General features: G+C 43.3%; 1 protein-coding gene and 1 pseudogene across 1 annotated transcript; one reads left to right on the forward strand and one right to left on the reverse strand.

The window, feature by feature from the left end:
* LOC111966461 (short transient receptor potential channel 4-associated protein) lies at window positions 1-12,508 on the forward strand. Its single transcript, XM_023991104.2, has 19 exons — window positions 1-320; window positions 752-880; window positions 1,044-1,160; window positions 1,256-1,313; window positions 1,412-1,467; window positions 1,618-1,746; window positions 1,887-2,088; window positions 2,341-2,529; window positions 4,248-4,390; window positions 4,626-4,754; window positions 5,279-5,337; window positions 7,517-7,618; window positions 7,720-7,803; window positions 7,894-7,984; window positions 8,090-8,230; window positions 9,603-9,714; window positions 9,889-10,001; window positions 10,390-10,596; window positions 10,761-12,508. The coding sequence occupies exons 1-19, from the start codon at window positions 204-206 to the stop codon at window positions 10,896-10,898; spliced, it is 2,316 nt and encodes a 771-aa protein (XP_023846872.1). The 5' UTR covers window positions 1-203; the 3' UTR covers window positions 10,899-12,508.
* LOC111966462 (myosin-7-like) overlaps window positions 12,498-16,148 on the reverse strand; it is a 15,610-nt pseudogene continuing 11,959 nt past the window's right edge.

The raw sequence follows: 16,148 nt of genomic DNA on the forward strand, positions 1-16,148 counted from the left end.
AGTTAACCCTAACCCTTTTCCTAACCTTAACCTAATTATCCTAAGCTGCTAGGTTAATTATCCTTACCTGTTGCGTAAGGTCTCCTAACCTGCTACGAAAAGTACATTCTGACAAGCTCCATCTCTTCTTGCAAAGATGGTGCGAACTATTCTGTCGACAGTCCATATAACTTCCTGTTAAGAGAGAAGCAAAAGAGGAAGTCATGGCGAACACAGAAGGACCCGAGCCCCCTCGGACTCGAAGAAATAGTAATACAAACATCCTTACAAGGATCAGACATGGACAAAGCTCTGGCCGGGCAATTAGTCGAGGGACAGAGGTAAAATAACGTTACACATTTAGAAATCCTTGCTAAAAGAAGACATTACAAGGGTTTGGGACGAAGAAAGACAGTTAACTAGCTTGCTTGCTAACTTTCGCTAACGTAACTGTTATTTAGCTACGTCTACACAAACGAAGCGCTGAGACCGCTAACTAAATAGCTAGCTAACGGCTAGCTAAAATAGGAGAAGTTCGAAGTGTATGTAGTCATTACATTAGATAACTAACGTTAGCTAGTCAGTATGGTAGTCACGGCAACCCAAATGAAAGTTGTCGCTATCTAGCTAACAGTTAGCAGGCTATCGTTACAGCTATTCGATTTGACATAAACTGGTGTAACTGTTAGCTAGCCCAGTCACTGATTTGTGTATTTCATTTGCCCAATCCTTGACATGTTTTTGCTCCTATGGTTTTCCTTCTTGTCCTTAGATATCTGAGGCCCTACTCCAGGAAAGAGACCAACAGGCCCAGTGGCATGGGATTCCAGTGCTGCTGCAGAGACTGTATGACAGCAGTCACCTCAACAGTGACCTCTCCCAGATCCACTCCATCATCAAGGTGCAAATAATACTCTTCCCAGACCTCGGTCAGAGCTGTAATACCACACGTAGAGGCAAAGGTTTCATGCTTGTTTTTCCCATGTTAGCTGTGATGGTATTTGCTGTTGAGTTGACAGGTGTGGTGTTCACAACATGTTTGTYTTGTCTTTGTGGTGTGGTAGGAAGTGTCACCTTTTCTCTCCATGGAGGCTATGTCGTTTGTGACAGAGGACAGGAGAACAGTGCAGAAGTCCACCTGTCCCAACACATACACCTTTGACCTCTTTGGAGGCATTGATGTAAGTCTCCAACATGTTGACACAGAGGCAAATATAACTGTCTTGTCAGTGGTCATATATGCTGTGTCAGGGTTTAATTCCTGCTTTGTCCTTAGTTACTAGTGGAGATTCTGATGAGACCCACCCTCACCACACAGATGAATGTCCCTAAAAGTAAGCCACATTAAAACATTCCTTGGTCATAGTTTTGCAAATGTGAGGAACCAATTTAAGATGCCCTGAATACAATCTAACGTGTGTTCTCTTTGCAGTGACTGATGACCTTGTCAAGGATTGTTTAAGTGTTCTGTACAATTGTTGTATATGTGTAAGTATCAATGCCATTGATAAATAGGGTTTGAATGCATGCAAGATAATATCTGGCAACTTAACACTGTCTGACACAGAGGGTGATGTCCACCCTCTTATCTTTATTTTAGTCAGAAAAGGCTAATCATTAGCTTTCCCACATTTTCAGATGGAAGGAATCACAAGAAGTCTGGCATCACGAGATGACTTTGTCATGTTTTTGTTTACACTGATGTCAAACAAGAAAACGTTTTTGCAAACAGCCACATTGATTGAGGACATTCTAGGGGTCAGGAAGGTAAGGATAGCCTAAAAACCCTTAAGATCACTGTCAATCCTTACAAATGATTCATTAAAATTGGCTGAATCCCACTGAACCTAAAAGATGCAGCAGAATGTCAATAACCTGTACCTTCTACCTTCCTCTTTGTGCTCCAGGAGATGATCCAGCTGGAGGACATCCCCAACCTGCCAAGTCTGGTCCAGAGCTTCAATCAGCAGCAGCTAGCCAACTTCTGCCGCATCCTGTCAGTCACCATCTCTGAGCCAGACATGGGCAACGATGACAAGCACACGCTGCTGGCCAAGAACGCCCAGCAGAGGGCCAACCCCTGCCCGTCCCACTCTGAAGTCAACCAGGGTAAGACTGCTCTCACCATTGAACCTGAGAGAGACTGGAGAAGGAGTTCTCACATTCAATAATTCTTATTCATATGACTAGCATTTAATGAAGAAAATGCTTGTTAATGACTTGTCCCTCTATTGCTCAGCGATGCGTGAAATGAGAAGTTAATGGATTTGCACTCCTCAATGCCTCTGTTTCCTTATCACTCTGTTGACGGGAACGAGTAAATTGATAATCAAATAATCTGTTCTCCCCCGTGTGTGTCAGTGGCCCTGCTGAACATCCCGGGCTTCATTGAGCGGCTATGTAAGCTGGCCACCAGGAAGGTGTCGGAGGCCTCGGGGCCATCCAGCCTGCTGCTGGAGCTTCAGGACTGGTACACCTGGCTGGACAACGCCCTGGTGCTGGACGCACTCATGCAGATGGCCACAGAGGACGCCGAGCAGAGCAGCACAGGTCAGAACAATAGATAGACATGCACTCTCCTTCACACATATGCACGCACTGTAGGGGTGAATATTTTACAAATGTTCCATCCCGAGAACAAATCACTTTTTTAACCCAGTGTTTCCCGCCAAAACTGGAACTGTCATTCAAAAGCATATAAATAGATTATGTCTGGATGTGACGAGAGCTTTGATCGAAAATTCGGGCCCAATGCTACCTGAGCCTGATGAGCCCTACATTTAAATACATTTTATGAGCCCAAGCCCAAATGATTGTGCCTTTATCCAATACATATATGATATATAGGCTACTCCACATTACGCAAGACAGAAAAACATAAAAGTCCATAGATGTAGCTAGCTATATGCTCTCTTGGGTAAATAAATGAAACAAGCTTCAGTAGTCTAATCTTTACGATTGTGAACTGTATTACTGTACTGTGTTGTATGATARGGACTGGAATTATGCACCTCGTTCAAACCATGATAAAGCTGAGAGAACGTGGTTCTGGTGCAGCACATGCGGCTACAAAGTTACAAGTATAGGCTAGCGAATTTGATTTMAATTTTGAAATATAATGGAGCCTATTTGTATAATTAGTAGGCTGACGCATATACATTACCAGTCAAAAGTTTGGACCTAGGGTCCTCCCGAGTGGTACAGTGATCTAAGGCACTGCATCGCAGTGCTAGCTGTGCCACTAGAGATCCTGGTTCGAGTCCAGGCTCTGTCGCAGCCGGCCGTGACCGGGAGACCCATGGGGCAGTGCACAATTGGGCCAGCGGCGTCTGGGTTAGGGGAGGGTTTGGCTGGCAGGGATGTTTTTGTCTCATCGCGCTCTAGCGACTCTTGTGGCGGGTCGGGCGCGATGCACGCTGACACGGTCGCCAGGTGTACAGTTAAGCGGGCATTGTGTCAAGAAGCAGTGGGGCTTGGCTGGGTTGTGTTTCGGAGGATGCACGACTCTCGACCTTCGTCTCTCCGTACGGGAGTTGCAGCGATGGAAGACTTTAACTACCAATTGGATACTATGAAATTGGGGAGAAAAAGGGTTATAAAAAAATTCCAGGGTTTTTCTTTATTTTTGCTATTTTCTACATTGTATAATAATAGTGAAGACCTCAACTGAAATAACACATGGAATTGATGTAGTAACCAAAAAAGTGTTAAACAAATCAAAATATATTTGAGATTCTTCAAAGTAGCCACCCTTTGCCTTGATGACAGCTTTGCACACTCTTGGCATTCTCTCAACCATCTTGATGAGGTAGTCACCTGGAATGAATTTCAATTAACAGATGTGCCTTGTTAAAAGTAAATTTGTGGAATTTCTTTCCTTAATGCGTTTGAGCCCATCAGTAATTGTGACACGGTAGGTGTGGTATACAGAAGATAGCCCTATTTGGTAAAAGACCAAGTCCATGTTATGGCAAGAACAACTCAAATAAGCAAAGAGAAACGACAGTCCATCATTACTTTAAGACATGAAGGTCAGTCAATACAGAAAATGTAAAGAACTTTGAAAGTTTCTTCAAGTGGCTGGTAGCCTAGTGGTTAGAGCGTTGGACTAATAACTGAAAGGTTGCAAGATCGAGTCCCCGGGCTGACAAGGTGGAAATCTGTTGTTCTGCCCCTGAACAAGGCAGTTAACCCACTGTTCCTAGGCCGTCATTGAAAATAAGAATTTGTCATCTCAGTTTGTTAACGTACACTGTGCTCTTTCTCAGAGTCCTCAGACGAGAGTTCTCTGGCCACCAGCCCTCTCAGACACCGTCTGCCCCAGTCCATGAAGATTGTTCATGAGATCATGTACAAGGTGGAGGTGCTCTATGTGCTCTGTGTGCTACTCATAGGCCGCCAGAGGAACCAGGTGAGAGCCAGGTATCTGGAGTTTACAACAGTTGGTTTGGAAAAATGGGTTTGTAAAGTTTTTCTTAGCCACTGCCCCAGTCCATGAAGATTGTCATGGACTTCTGCAGTACTTGCTCTTTGGGGGTTTAGCCTGGGTATCTGCAATGCACAATGCAATTTGCAACTGCCGATGTAAAAAGGGCTTTCTCAAATAAATGTGATTGATTTGTAAACGTATCGTGCCTTTTAAACAGGTTCACAAAATGCTGGCAGAGTTCAAACTGATTCCAGGACTTAACAACCTGTTTGACAAGCTGATCTGGAGAAAGCAAACATCTTCCCATGTCCTCCATGGCCAGAACCAAAACTGTGACTGCAGCCCGGTAAGAACACCCCTCCGCTCTGGGACTGGGTCAATGGGCACGTTCACACTGCACCTTAGGCCAGGGTTAAGAGCAGGTTTAGCGCCGACTTTTCGGGGCCCCAGAAACTCGGTACCAAAATAGCCAATGTGAAAGCGTCACTTTCACTAAATGTACATATGCTTGTGATGCCTGTAATGTGTTATGCACGTTATTTTGACAATTAAATTAAAACATTTTTTCCGATGTCGGACAGGCAGACAAGCAAGGTTTATACAAACCATCACTGTTGGAATTCAAATGCTAGGCCAGAATCAAGAGGAAATAAATGTTACTAAATGTCTTATTGCTTATAACATTTGGTTGTTTGTCCGTTAGCCCAGGGCTTTGGAATACAAGTGTGAATCCTTAGCCCAGGGTTAACAAATTCTTGTGTGAACACAAGATAAGCTAGCCCGGGGCTAAGAACAATGCAGTGTGAAGGGGCCTAATGTGGTAATGGCACAGTAGCACTAATCACTGATATTGATCATCCTCTCTCACAGGAGATCTCCTTTAAAATCCAGTTTCTACGATTACTCCAGAGCTTCAGCGACCATCATGAGTGAGTACATTAGACGAGAGCTGTGTTCGAATATCCGTACTAACATACTGTATACTACATACTATTAGTTAACGTACAAGAGCTTCGCCTGTCTACCAGAAGTTGATGCTTTTGCAATGCAACCTCTTGCTAGCTTGTTAGCATAACAAATGACTAGCTAAACATTTTACGATTCCGGGTGTGTTCGTAAATTCAAACAGGAGTGCCGAGTGCGCTCTGAGCGTTCGTAAATTCAGAGCGTTTCGCTCTCGGAGTGTTCAGAGCGCACACTGGACGCTCTGGCCGAGGAGTAGGGTTGATCCGAGCGTTCTGGCCTCACAACGGCAGTCAAGCACRCAAGTTAACTGGTTAACGTTGGTTAGCTTGCTAGCTACATCCAGACACAAATTAGAGAACACCTCACTCTGACCATTTTACTTGCCCTAGCAGAGCTTGTTAGGCAATTATGTTATCCAGAGCMTTGGTGACTTTAACTGCTGCTGACAATTGCGCTTTTTGCCGGCTTACTGACACCGGCCATATTAAACGGGTGTTGAGCGTTCGGAAATTCATCAGTTATTCTGCGCGAGTGCTCTGAAATCGGCGTAGATAGCCAGAATTAAAAGTCCATTGAATCGCACAACAACTATACCACTTAGCTAAAAATTGTGAATAATCAAGTCAATAAACATTGAGTAGTTAATATACTGCCTGGCAAGTTCAATGTATTAGTCGCTAACTAACGTAAGCTAACATACCGGTAAAGTACCTACTGCTGTAATGCTATGCGGTTCGTAAGGATAGCGTAGCTAACAAATTGTCAGCCAACATAACGTGTAATGTAACTTATTTGAAAAGTCATTACTTTATTAATTTGCTCAACATTTTATTAACATTTATTATTAGTTAAAGCAATGAATTTATATCCGCTATCTAGTCACACTTCGGCACCACTTTTTCGGCCATTTTCTTCAAATCTGAAAAAGTAGGAAGCCACGCCCATTTTCTGAAGAATTGCATTATGGGCCCTAAAAGCATGGAAATAGTGTCCACTGCATGTATACTTTGTATTTTGTCGCATTTAGTACGCCACCAGGTAACTTTTGGCATACTAACTATATCCATACTATGACCAATAAGCATACTATATACTCTAGTCACCTCCCAAATAGTACGGTTAGTATAAGTATTCAAACACAACTTAGGTGTATGAAAGAAACTATATTGCTGGGGAAGTAAACACATCGCCTGATATACATGATGAAAGTCCTGCCTCCTTCCTGAATCATATCACATACTGTATTTGAAAGGACTTCAAGATTATATCTTCAAATTCATGAAAACGCTGTCAGATAAGATATACACTGAGTGTACATAACATTAGGAACACCTGCTTGTTCCATGACTGACTGACCAGGTGAAAACTATGATCCCRTATTAATGTCACCTGTTAAATCAATTTCAATRAGTGTAGCTGAAGGGGAGGAGACTGGTTAAAGAAGGATTTTTAAGCCTTGAGACATGGATTGTGTATGTGTGCCATTCAAAGGGTGAATGGGCAAGACAAAATATTTAAGCGTCTTTGAACAGAGTATGGTAGTCGGTGATCGTTTGAGTGTGTCAAGAACTGCATCGCTGCTGGATTTTTCACGTACAACAGTTTCCCGTGTCTATTAAGAATGGTCCACCACCCAAAGGACATCTATCCGACTTGACACAACTGTTGGAAGCATTGAAGTCAACATGGGCCAGCCTCCCTGTGGAACTGTTTTGACACCTTGTAGATCATGCCCCAATGAATTGAAGCTGTTAGGAACAACTAGGAAGGTGTTTAGAATCTTTTGTACATTCAGTGTATGTAAAAAAGTGATAGGCAACTCCAGTRTTCGGGGGGCCAGAGTGGTGTCAAGCTTTTTTCCCCGTCCCTAGCATACACAACTGATTTTAACTATTTTCATTCTAAAAAAGGTCATGATTAGTTGATTATTGGAGTGAGGTGTGTTAGCTTGGGCAAAAGTGTGACACCAATCAGGCCCCCATAGGACTTGAGTTGGCCATCCCTGAAAATTATATTCTTATTCATGGATTCATTTACTTTCTTTCGATTTAATTTTTTCGTAAGACATTGGGTATGGAGTTTGGTACCATCTCAGTGAATCTGCCATTTGGGTCATGTCTGATCTTTCCTCCTCCCTCTCAGGAACAAGTATCTCCTCCTGAARGCTCAGGAGCTGAATGAACTCAGTGCCATCTCTCTGAAAGCCAGCATCCCTGAGGTGGAGGCTTTTGTCAACACAGACAGGTAGGGTGCATAGTTAGGCTGACGCACAGGGATGGAGGACATTTTGTTCTGAATTTGACAAAATCCCCCATTTTGCATTCTCTTTTCGCTCTACTATATAGGAATCTAATCTGTGATGGTAAAAAGGGCCTCCTGACACGGCTACTTTCAGTCATGAAGAAGGAACCGGCTGAATCCTCATTTAGGTTAGTGCGTGTGTTTACTCCAGGAGTTAATGAGTGAAACATCATGCCACAGGTATAGAAAGATGAAGAAACCCCAGTCTCTGTCTGTAGGTTCTGGCAGGCGAGGGCGGTGGAGAGCTTCCTGAGAGGGGCCACCTCCTACGCTGACCAGGTGTTCCTGCTCAAGAGAGGCCTGCTGGAGGTACAGAGGCTGTTGCCAAGCCAGTGAGGGGACACACCTATGATATAACAGCTTTCTAGTATTCATTTAAAACCTCCCAATAATCCCTCTACTCTGTCCCTCCAGCACATTCTGTTCAGCATCATAGACAGTGGCTGTAAGTCCAGGGACGTGCTGCAGAGCTACTTTGACCTGCTGGGGGAACTCATGAAGTTCAACATCGACGCCTTCAAGAGGTTCAACAAATACGTCAACACCGAGGAGAAGGTAGGTCAGTGGACAGGGCAGAGGGGTTAGGGTCAAGACTTCAAACCACTGAGAAGCAAGGAGAGTATATGTAAATAGATGGTCAGTCCGGGGCAATTCCATGGTAAGAGTCATGCTGTGACACAGATTTTTCTATTTAAAATGTACACTGCCGTTCAAAAGTTTGGGGTCACTTGGAAATGTCCTTAAAATAACATCAAATTGATCAGTAATACAGTGTAGACATTGTTAATGTTGTAAATGACTATTGTAGCTGGAAACGGCAGATTTGTTATGGAATATCTACATAGGTGTAACAGTTTAGCTTTCGTCCGTCCCCGCGACCCGGGCTCGAACCAGGGACCCTCTGCACACACAGACAACTGACACCCACGAAGCATCGTTACCCAGCGCGCCACAAAAAACGCGACCCTTGCAGTGCAAGGGGAACAACTACTTCAGGTCTCAGAGCGAGTGACGTCACCGATTAAAACACTATTAGCGAGCACCACCGCTAACTAGCTAGCCATTTCACATCGATTACATAGGTGTACAGAGGCCCATTATCAGCAACCATCACTCCTGTGTTCCAATGACACGTTGTGTTAGCTAATCCAAGTTTATAATTTTAAAAGGCTAATTGATCATTAGAAAACCCTTTTGCAATTATGTTAGCARAGCTGAAAACTTGTGCTGATAAAGAAGCAATAAAACAGGCCTTTAGACTAGTTGATTATCTGGAGCATCAGCATTTGTGGTTTCAATTACAGGCTCAAAATGGCCAGAAACAAAACCCTTTCTTCTGAAACTCGTCAGTCTATTCTTGTTCTGAGAAATGAAGGCTATTCCATGTGAAAAATTGCKAAGAAACTGAAGATCTCGTACAACGCTGTGTTCTACTCCCTTCACAGAACAGCGCAAACTGGCTCTAACCAGAATAGAAAGAGTGGGAGGCCCCGGTGCACAACTGAGCGAGAGGACCAGTACATTAGAGTGTAGTTTGAGAAACAGACGCCTCACAAGTCCTCAACTGGCAGCTTCATTAAATAGTACCCGCAAAACACCAGTCTCAACGTCAACAGTGAAGAGTCGACTCCGGGATGCTGGCCTTTTCTTTCAAAAACAAGGACATTTCTAAATGACTGCAAACTTTTGAACGGTAGTGTATGTCAAACAAAAAAACAATGATTGCAAAGTTAAACAGACCAAACAACTCGATGCACAATGACTACTTTTAACAATTTCCACAGAAAATGTTAAAACACTTGAAAATGGATGGAATGGAAATGACCCATCTGCACTGGAACTGCCCTCAGTTAAAACCTTATCCCTACCAATTGACACCCTTCAAGTCCTGTTACATGTTTGGTTTAATTTCTGCTTCCTGTGTTAGTTCCAGATGTTTATGACCCAGATCAACAGCTCTCTGGTGGACTCCAACATGCTGGTGCGCTGTATCATCCTGTCCCTGGATCGCTTTGAGAGCCAGATTGAGGATGTGAGCGGTAGGTCCGTAGAAATAGGCTGAGGCCTTCTGGTTAACACACGTTTGTGGCTGCTTTGTTGGTGGCTTTATGGTAGTGAAATATGGCTGCTCTTAGTCATTTCTACTCTTGGTAGTSTTAGTTACCCTCTTCTGACTCCTCCATGTTTCTCTCCCATCCCTCTCTGTCCTGTAGTTGTGGAGGTGCTGTCAGAGTGCAGTCTGCTGTCCTACATGGCCCGCGTGGAGAACAGACAGGCCTTCCTCTTCAGGCTCGTCAACATCATCAATGTGCAGATACTCACCCAGGTAAGGAAATCCTCTGCTCTGTTAATCATTTCACTATAATACTGATGGCTCACGTGCTATTGCATCCTGCTAGCTAATATAGACTTTACATTCCTGTACTTCTTGTTTCTCATTCAGACATGTACACTTGTCTTCATAATCGGCTAACTGGGGCGGCAGGTAGCCTAGTGGTTAGAGCGTTGGGCTAGTAACCGAAAGGTTGCTAGTTCAAATCCCCGAGCTGACAAGATACAAATCTGTCGTTCTGCCCCTGAACAAGGCAGTTAACCCACTGTTCCTAGGCCGTCATTGAAAATAAGAATTTGTTCTTAACTGACTTGCCGAGTTAAATAAAGATAAAATAAAACTGTGATCCTGCCTGTTTGATGGTGGCTGAARCTAATGTTAGGAGAATGTGAGCTGTCTGAACACCAGCCTGGTAGTGTTGATGCTGGCCAGGAGGCGGGACAAACTGGCCTTCTGTCTCAACGCCCTGAGGGAGAAGGAGTACGCTGAGAAATACCCCGGCTGCCTGCTCAACAACTTACACAACCTGCTGCGCTTCTGGCAGCGCCACTACCTCAACAAGGACAAGGACAGCACCTGTCTGGAGAACGTGAGTGTCCTCGTCAATGCACACACACCCCGTTGTTACTTTTAATGCTGTCTACTGTATTGCGGTAATTGGTGGTAATTCTGTATTGGGACACTTGTACATTGGACCATTCTCCATCCTATTTGGTTTTCAGGGGAACTGTTGTATCTCTCTCCTATTCTCAGAGTTCCTGTATATCATTTACCTACTGGAAGGAGACTGTGTCGGTTCTGTTGGACTCAGACCCGACTTCACTATGTGCCATAGCCAGCTACATCGACGAGGCCTACATGGATCTGGGCAGAGACTTTCTGGAAGTGTAATACCTTGATTGCTGCCTCTGGATGGATGGAGGAGAGTCAATGTCTCCATTCACCTACAAACTGAAAGATCTGAGCTCTCACTCCTCCATATAGCTGTTATTCAGGGATCCTTAGGTCTACAGAATGACTGTGTGCATAGTTTTGGGCTTGTGTGTGTTAAGTGTATGAGTGGATACTTGTGTCATGTGTGTGGAGCCGTGTTGGGGTGTATAACATGTCGGACTTGGGAGTGTCCATTCTATTGTAGCTGTGGAGGAGAACCAGTCAGCAGCCCCAGAGGACTGAGGTTCCTTCAGCCTTTCACTAATAGTATGGATAGGATCTCTCCTACCCTCTGGTTAAAAAAAAAACTACCCACTTCATAGTGTCGCCAAAATGTACATGGTGATTACATTGGCAGATGGTACATATTGTACAGAGTACTTACAACTGGTATACCTTTTTGTGGCACAATTTCAGAGATTCGCAATTAATTGTCTAGTGTAATAGTTCTACAGTAAGGAAAGGTTATAACAATCAATTTGAGTTTGTTTGCCGATGTAATAACATTTTGATGTGCAGTCACACGAACACGATGTGTAAGTACACCGACTGGAAGAAATACATTACTCTATCAGTATGTTCATGTTTTAGGGACATTGAGGCCTAGATTCAATCAGATCAAGTGTTAACCGGTGATGGCCGTCACCWGCATAGCTGATGGTTTTTTGGGAGGTGAAACTGTGTTGAAGCTGTCAAATTGGTGCTCTTGTGATCCTTGTCACAAAGCCACAACGTCCCACTCGCTTTAATGTTCAGAACAAGAATGTGTAGGCTATATAGAAATAATGACGCTCACATTGAAAATCATTCACCAAAATGAGGATTTCTGTCAGCCTAATGGAGGTGTAGATTACATTCCAGTGCTCAAACTTGTAAACAAGGCTGTGTGGGATTTATCTTAATGCGACTCCGTGCAGCCAATGGCAATGTCRGCTTTAGGTATGTCTGGAGCCGCTTGTGGATTTGACAGCTCTTAACGCAGTTCCACTGGCCTGAAAACAACCACTATGTGGATCTAATTGAATAGAGCCCTTAATTGAAGACCAAAATATCAGTATTTCAGGGACAAGCAATAGTTTTATTTTGTTCTAAAAAGAGGCTATTTAAAGAAATGCATCATAACATGATCCCTGTAAATGACAAAGGATTTAGGACGAGGTGGACACAAGGCTCAGGACTCACCAGATGAATGAATTAGTTTGGTCCAACACCCACAGGAGTCCTGACTGGCATCCGTAGTAATGTTAGGAAAGGTGCTTCGCTTACAGCATGAGGCTTGTAAACGTTGTGTCCATTCTCAGGATGTGTGGGTCTGTATGTGACACTGGGCCCACCGGGGTTTTTTCTGCATAGAAAAGTCTTAGGCTGACCAAACAGTATAAATATTTTTACATTCAGGATGGTGAAATGTTTTCAGTGTAAACTTAAAACAATTAAAAAGCAGGAAGTATGTAGAAAAGATAATGGACCTATATATTTTTAAAATAGATCATCTTTGAGAACTAACAAATCACCAAAATATAAATTAAACAGAGAATCTAAAATAAAAAAACACGCTTTCATGAGTATTTTTTATTATGACATGGGACCACCACTAGCTTTAAAAACTGCAACATTGCGGGCAAGAGTGACTGCGCCATTGACCATGCTCACCACCTAAACCCCAATTTGATCCAGAAAAAGCCCTGGTCTGTCTGAGCCCTTCTCAGAGAGGGTGTTTGTGTTCATCTAATACAGGTATCACCGCCACCCTCTAACTTCACCTTGTTAAGCGAATGAGGGGGAAAAAACAGAACAACTTTGAATCTGTCTTGTCTCTTTATTTAAGTGACTTTACTTACTACATTAGATGGATGTAGGTTATACAATGTATTGTTGACAGTGAACAGTCATGTTAAAGGATATTTTTGTATTTCAGCTTTTAACAAGGCATTGGCTTGTGTTGGTCTATCACTAATTATTGCTATTTGAACACACACTAGTCAAAACACACTTAAAGGCCCAGTGCAGTCAAATTTAGATTTCTGTGTTTTTAAATATATTTCCACACCGAGGTTAGAATAATACTGAAATTGTGAAAATTATGATAATGTCCCTTTTTAGTGTAGTTTGAAAAGGACACCTGAAATTACAGCCTGTTTTGGTCTGATGAGGTTTTGGCCTGCCTGGTGTCAGCACCAATAAGGAGTTCCAAACTACTGCCAATAACAGCTAGTTTTCTGTTTTGTTTTCCCCTCCCCACTCAGACCACTCCCAGACAGTTCTAGAAAAATTATTGCTTGAAATTCTTTGCTAAAAAGCTGTCTTTCTGACCATTTGAATTGAAAACAATCACAGTAAGGATTTGATATTGAGAACACACATTGCAGTCATCTGAAAGAGTTTCGTACAGGAACACTACCAGGCTTCCATTTCATTCTGCAATCTGGAAAGACAAGCAAGGTTGAAAGCAAAGGGGATACCTAGTCAGTTGTACAACTTAATGCATTCAACTGAAATGTGTCTCCGCATTTAACCCAACCCCTCTGAAGCGCTAGCCATGGACATAAACACAGAGTTGAACTGAAATCGGGGCTCACCTTGGCTGGCCCTGGGTCCCGGGTGCGCACAGTCACACGCAGTTTGTTGACCTGAGTCTCRGCCATGTCTGCCCTCTCCTCTGCGTTGTCCAGCTCATGAACCATCTTCCTGTACTTAGTGACGTTACAGTTCACCTGCTCCTCCTAGTGGGGCGAGAGGGAAATTACTTAATATTACAAAATATGTCAATTTATTGTTCAGTAATGGTAAGAAATTGTTGGTTCAGATGGGCTGTTGTGTGTGACTGAAGAGAACCTATAATACTCACCGCCTCCTCAGCCAGCCTCTTGTAGCTCTTGACTTTAGCCTGCAGCTTGTCAATGAGCTCCTGCATCCTCAGCAGGTTCTTCCTGTCCTCCTCAGCCTGAACAAACAGCAACAAACACTCAATAATGGACTGTCAAGGCATCTACTACCTTAATTGTCCTCAATCATCTGTTGATGCAGTGAAAGTGGTCCATTACTGCTTTTATTCTTCTGGTTCAACTACAACGTGTTGCTATGAAATGGGGGTACTGTGTAGGTGGGCATCAGTGAAGGACGGCTTATAATGATGGCTGGAGTGGAGCGTAATGGAGTGAATGGAATGGTATCCAGCACGTGTTTGATATTATTCGCTCCATTCCAGCCATTATTATGAGCTGTCRTCCCCTCAGCAGCCTSCACAGGTGGGCACTGACTGCTGTGGTTGTTTACCTGGTAGGAGAGCTCCTTGACCCTCCTCTCATATTTGCGTACTCCCTTCTGAAACTCTTCGCTCTTCTTCTGCTCACACAACAGCTCACCCTCCAGATCCCTCACCTGTGGGTCACAGAGGTCGGTCAGTTAGCCATTCATTGATGTTGTGCTGTGTGAATTCCATTACGCCAATATACATTTTATTAAATGTTTAAGGGATTTGCTTTTTTGAAAAGTGAGGCAATCTAACCCCCCCCAAAAGTAGACCTTGTTAAAATACTATAGAAACCTTGCAACCTAATCATGAGATTTTAGCCTCTTGGGAAGGCTAGAAGATGCATAGTTCAGCCATAATCAAAGATTAAGTTGTGCATCTTTTTGCTGGAAGCACGAGGACATTATTTTTGCTCTAATTGTACAATTTTTCAGTAAAATGTTTACAATTTCAGAAGTGAAGACATTTAATTGAATTTGCATGGCTTTATTCGCTTTAACGTGAACCTCACCCTGATCTCCAGCTTCTGGATCTGTTTCTTCCCTCCTTTGAGGGCGATCTGCTCTGCCTCATCCAGCCGGAGCTGCAGGTCCTTGATGGTCTGCTCCATGTTCTTCTTCATCCTCTCCAGATGAGAGCTGGTGTCCTGCTCCTTCTTCAGCTCCTCTGCCATCATGGCCGCCTGGACAGGAGATGAGAGGGAATATCATAACCCTAGTTTCAAAATGGACTGGATTTGTTGCCCCTTCACACAATTAAAGCATTGAATATTGTGAGATCAGGGGGTCACTCTCTAGGTAACTCACATCTGTGATGGCCTTCTTGGCTTTTTCCTCTGCATTACGGCACTCCTGTCCTGCCTCATCCACCTCCCCAGCCAGCATGGACAGGTTACTCTCCAGCTTTTTCTTATGGTTGATCAGGCTTGTGTTCTGTTCAAGCAGAATAAAATACTAGGGTTTCTGTGTGGCTAAGARATATCCAACAATCCTGTAACAATGTACACATCCTTCAAACCTTTCATCCTCTCATCCATCCCATGTCAGGCCCTAACCAGCCAGTTCCCTGAGGCGTCTCCTACCTGGGCATGCAGCAGGTTGACTCTCTCAGTGGCCTCCAGCAGTTCATGTTCGGCCATCTTGCGTCCGCGGTCAGTCTGCTCCACCACGGTGCATAGCTCCTGCACCTCGGCCACCAGCAGGTTGTTCCTGCGCTCCGTCAGGCCCCAGTGCTCCTTCAGCTCCTCATTCTGGTGGATTCGGTCGTCCAGCTCCAACTGCAGGTCCTGTAGACCCCATCAGACGACAGTGGTTAATGGTCACTGAACAAATGGTTTATTAATAACGATTCATGTAATTCTTGCCTACTTAACAGATTTTTCTCTTTAGTTTTTTGCTAAAAAAGTTGTGTAGTTCCAGTAGTTAGCTACACGGCAAAAAACAAACTACTGAAAACACTACCTAGATTTGATTTGAGTTCAACTACCAGTGGTGTAAAGTACTTAATTGAAAATACTTTAAAGTACTACTTAAGTAGTTGTTTGGGGGTCTACTATTTCTATTTTTTTACCATTTTTACTCCCATACGTATATGTTGGGATATGTACTTTTTTACTCCCATACAGTTTTCCCTGACACCCAAAAGTACTTGTTACATTTCGAATGCTCAGGCAGGACAGCCATATTGTTCAATTCACGCACCTATCAATATAACGTTTCGTCATCCCTACTGCCTCTGATCTGGRGGCAGGGGGGGTTTAGATGGTCATACCATGGATCATTTAACTATTTGATTTGGAATTTTAAGAACCCTTTGGGTATATTTTATATATTAAAATATATATATTTAAATAAAATATTGCATTTTGCCTTAGCCCATAGTCGCATTGAATAACACATTCATAAATGGCAACCAAAAAAAAGTCAAAAAATAAATCCTAAGGAATAAGGTTTTGA

Source organism: Salvelinus sp. IW2-2015, linkage group LG7 (genome assembly GCF_002910315.2).
Source record: "Salvelinus sp. IW2-2015 linkage group LG7, ASM291031v2, whole genome shotgun sequence".
NCBI classification, from domain to species: Eukaryota; Metazoa; Chordata; class Actinopteri; order Salmoniformes; family Salmonidae; genus Salvelinus; species Salvelinus sp. IW2-2015.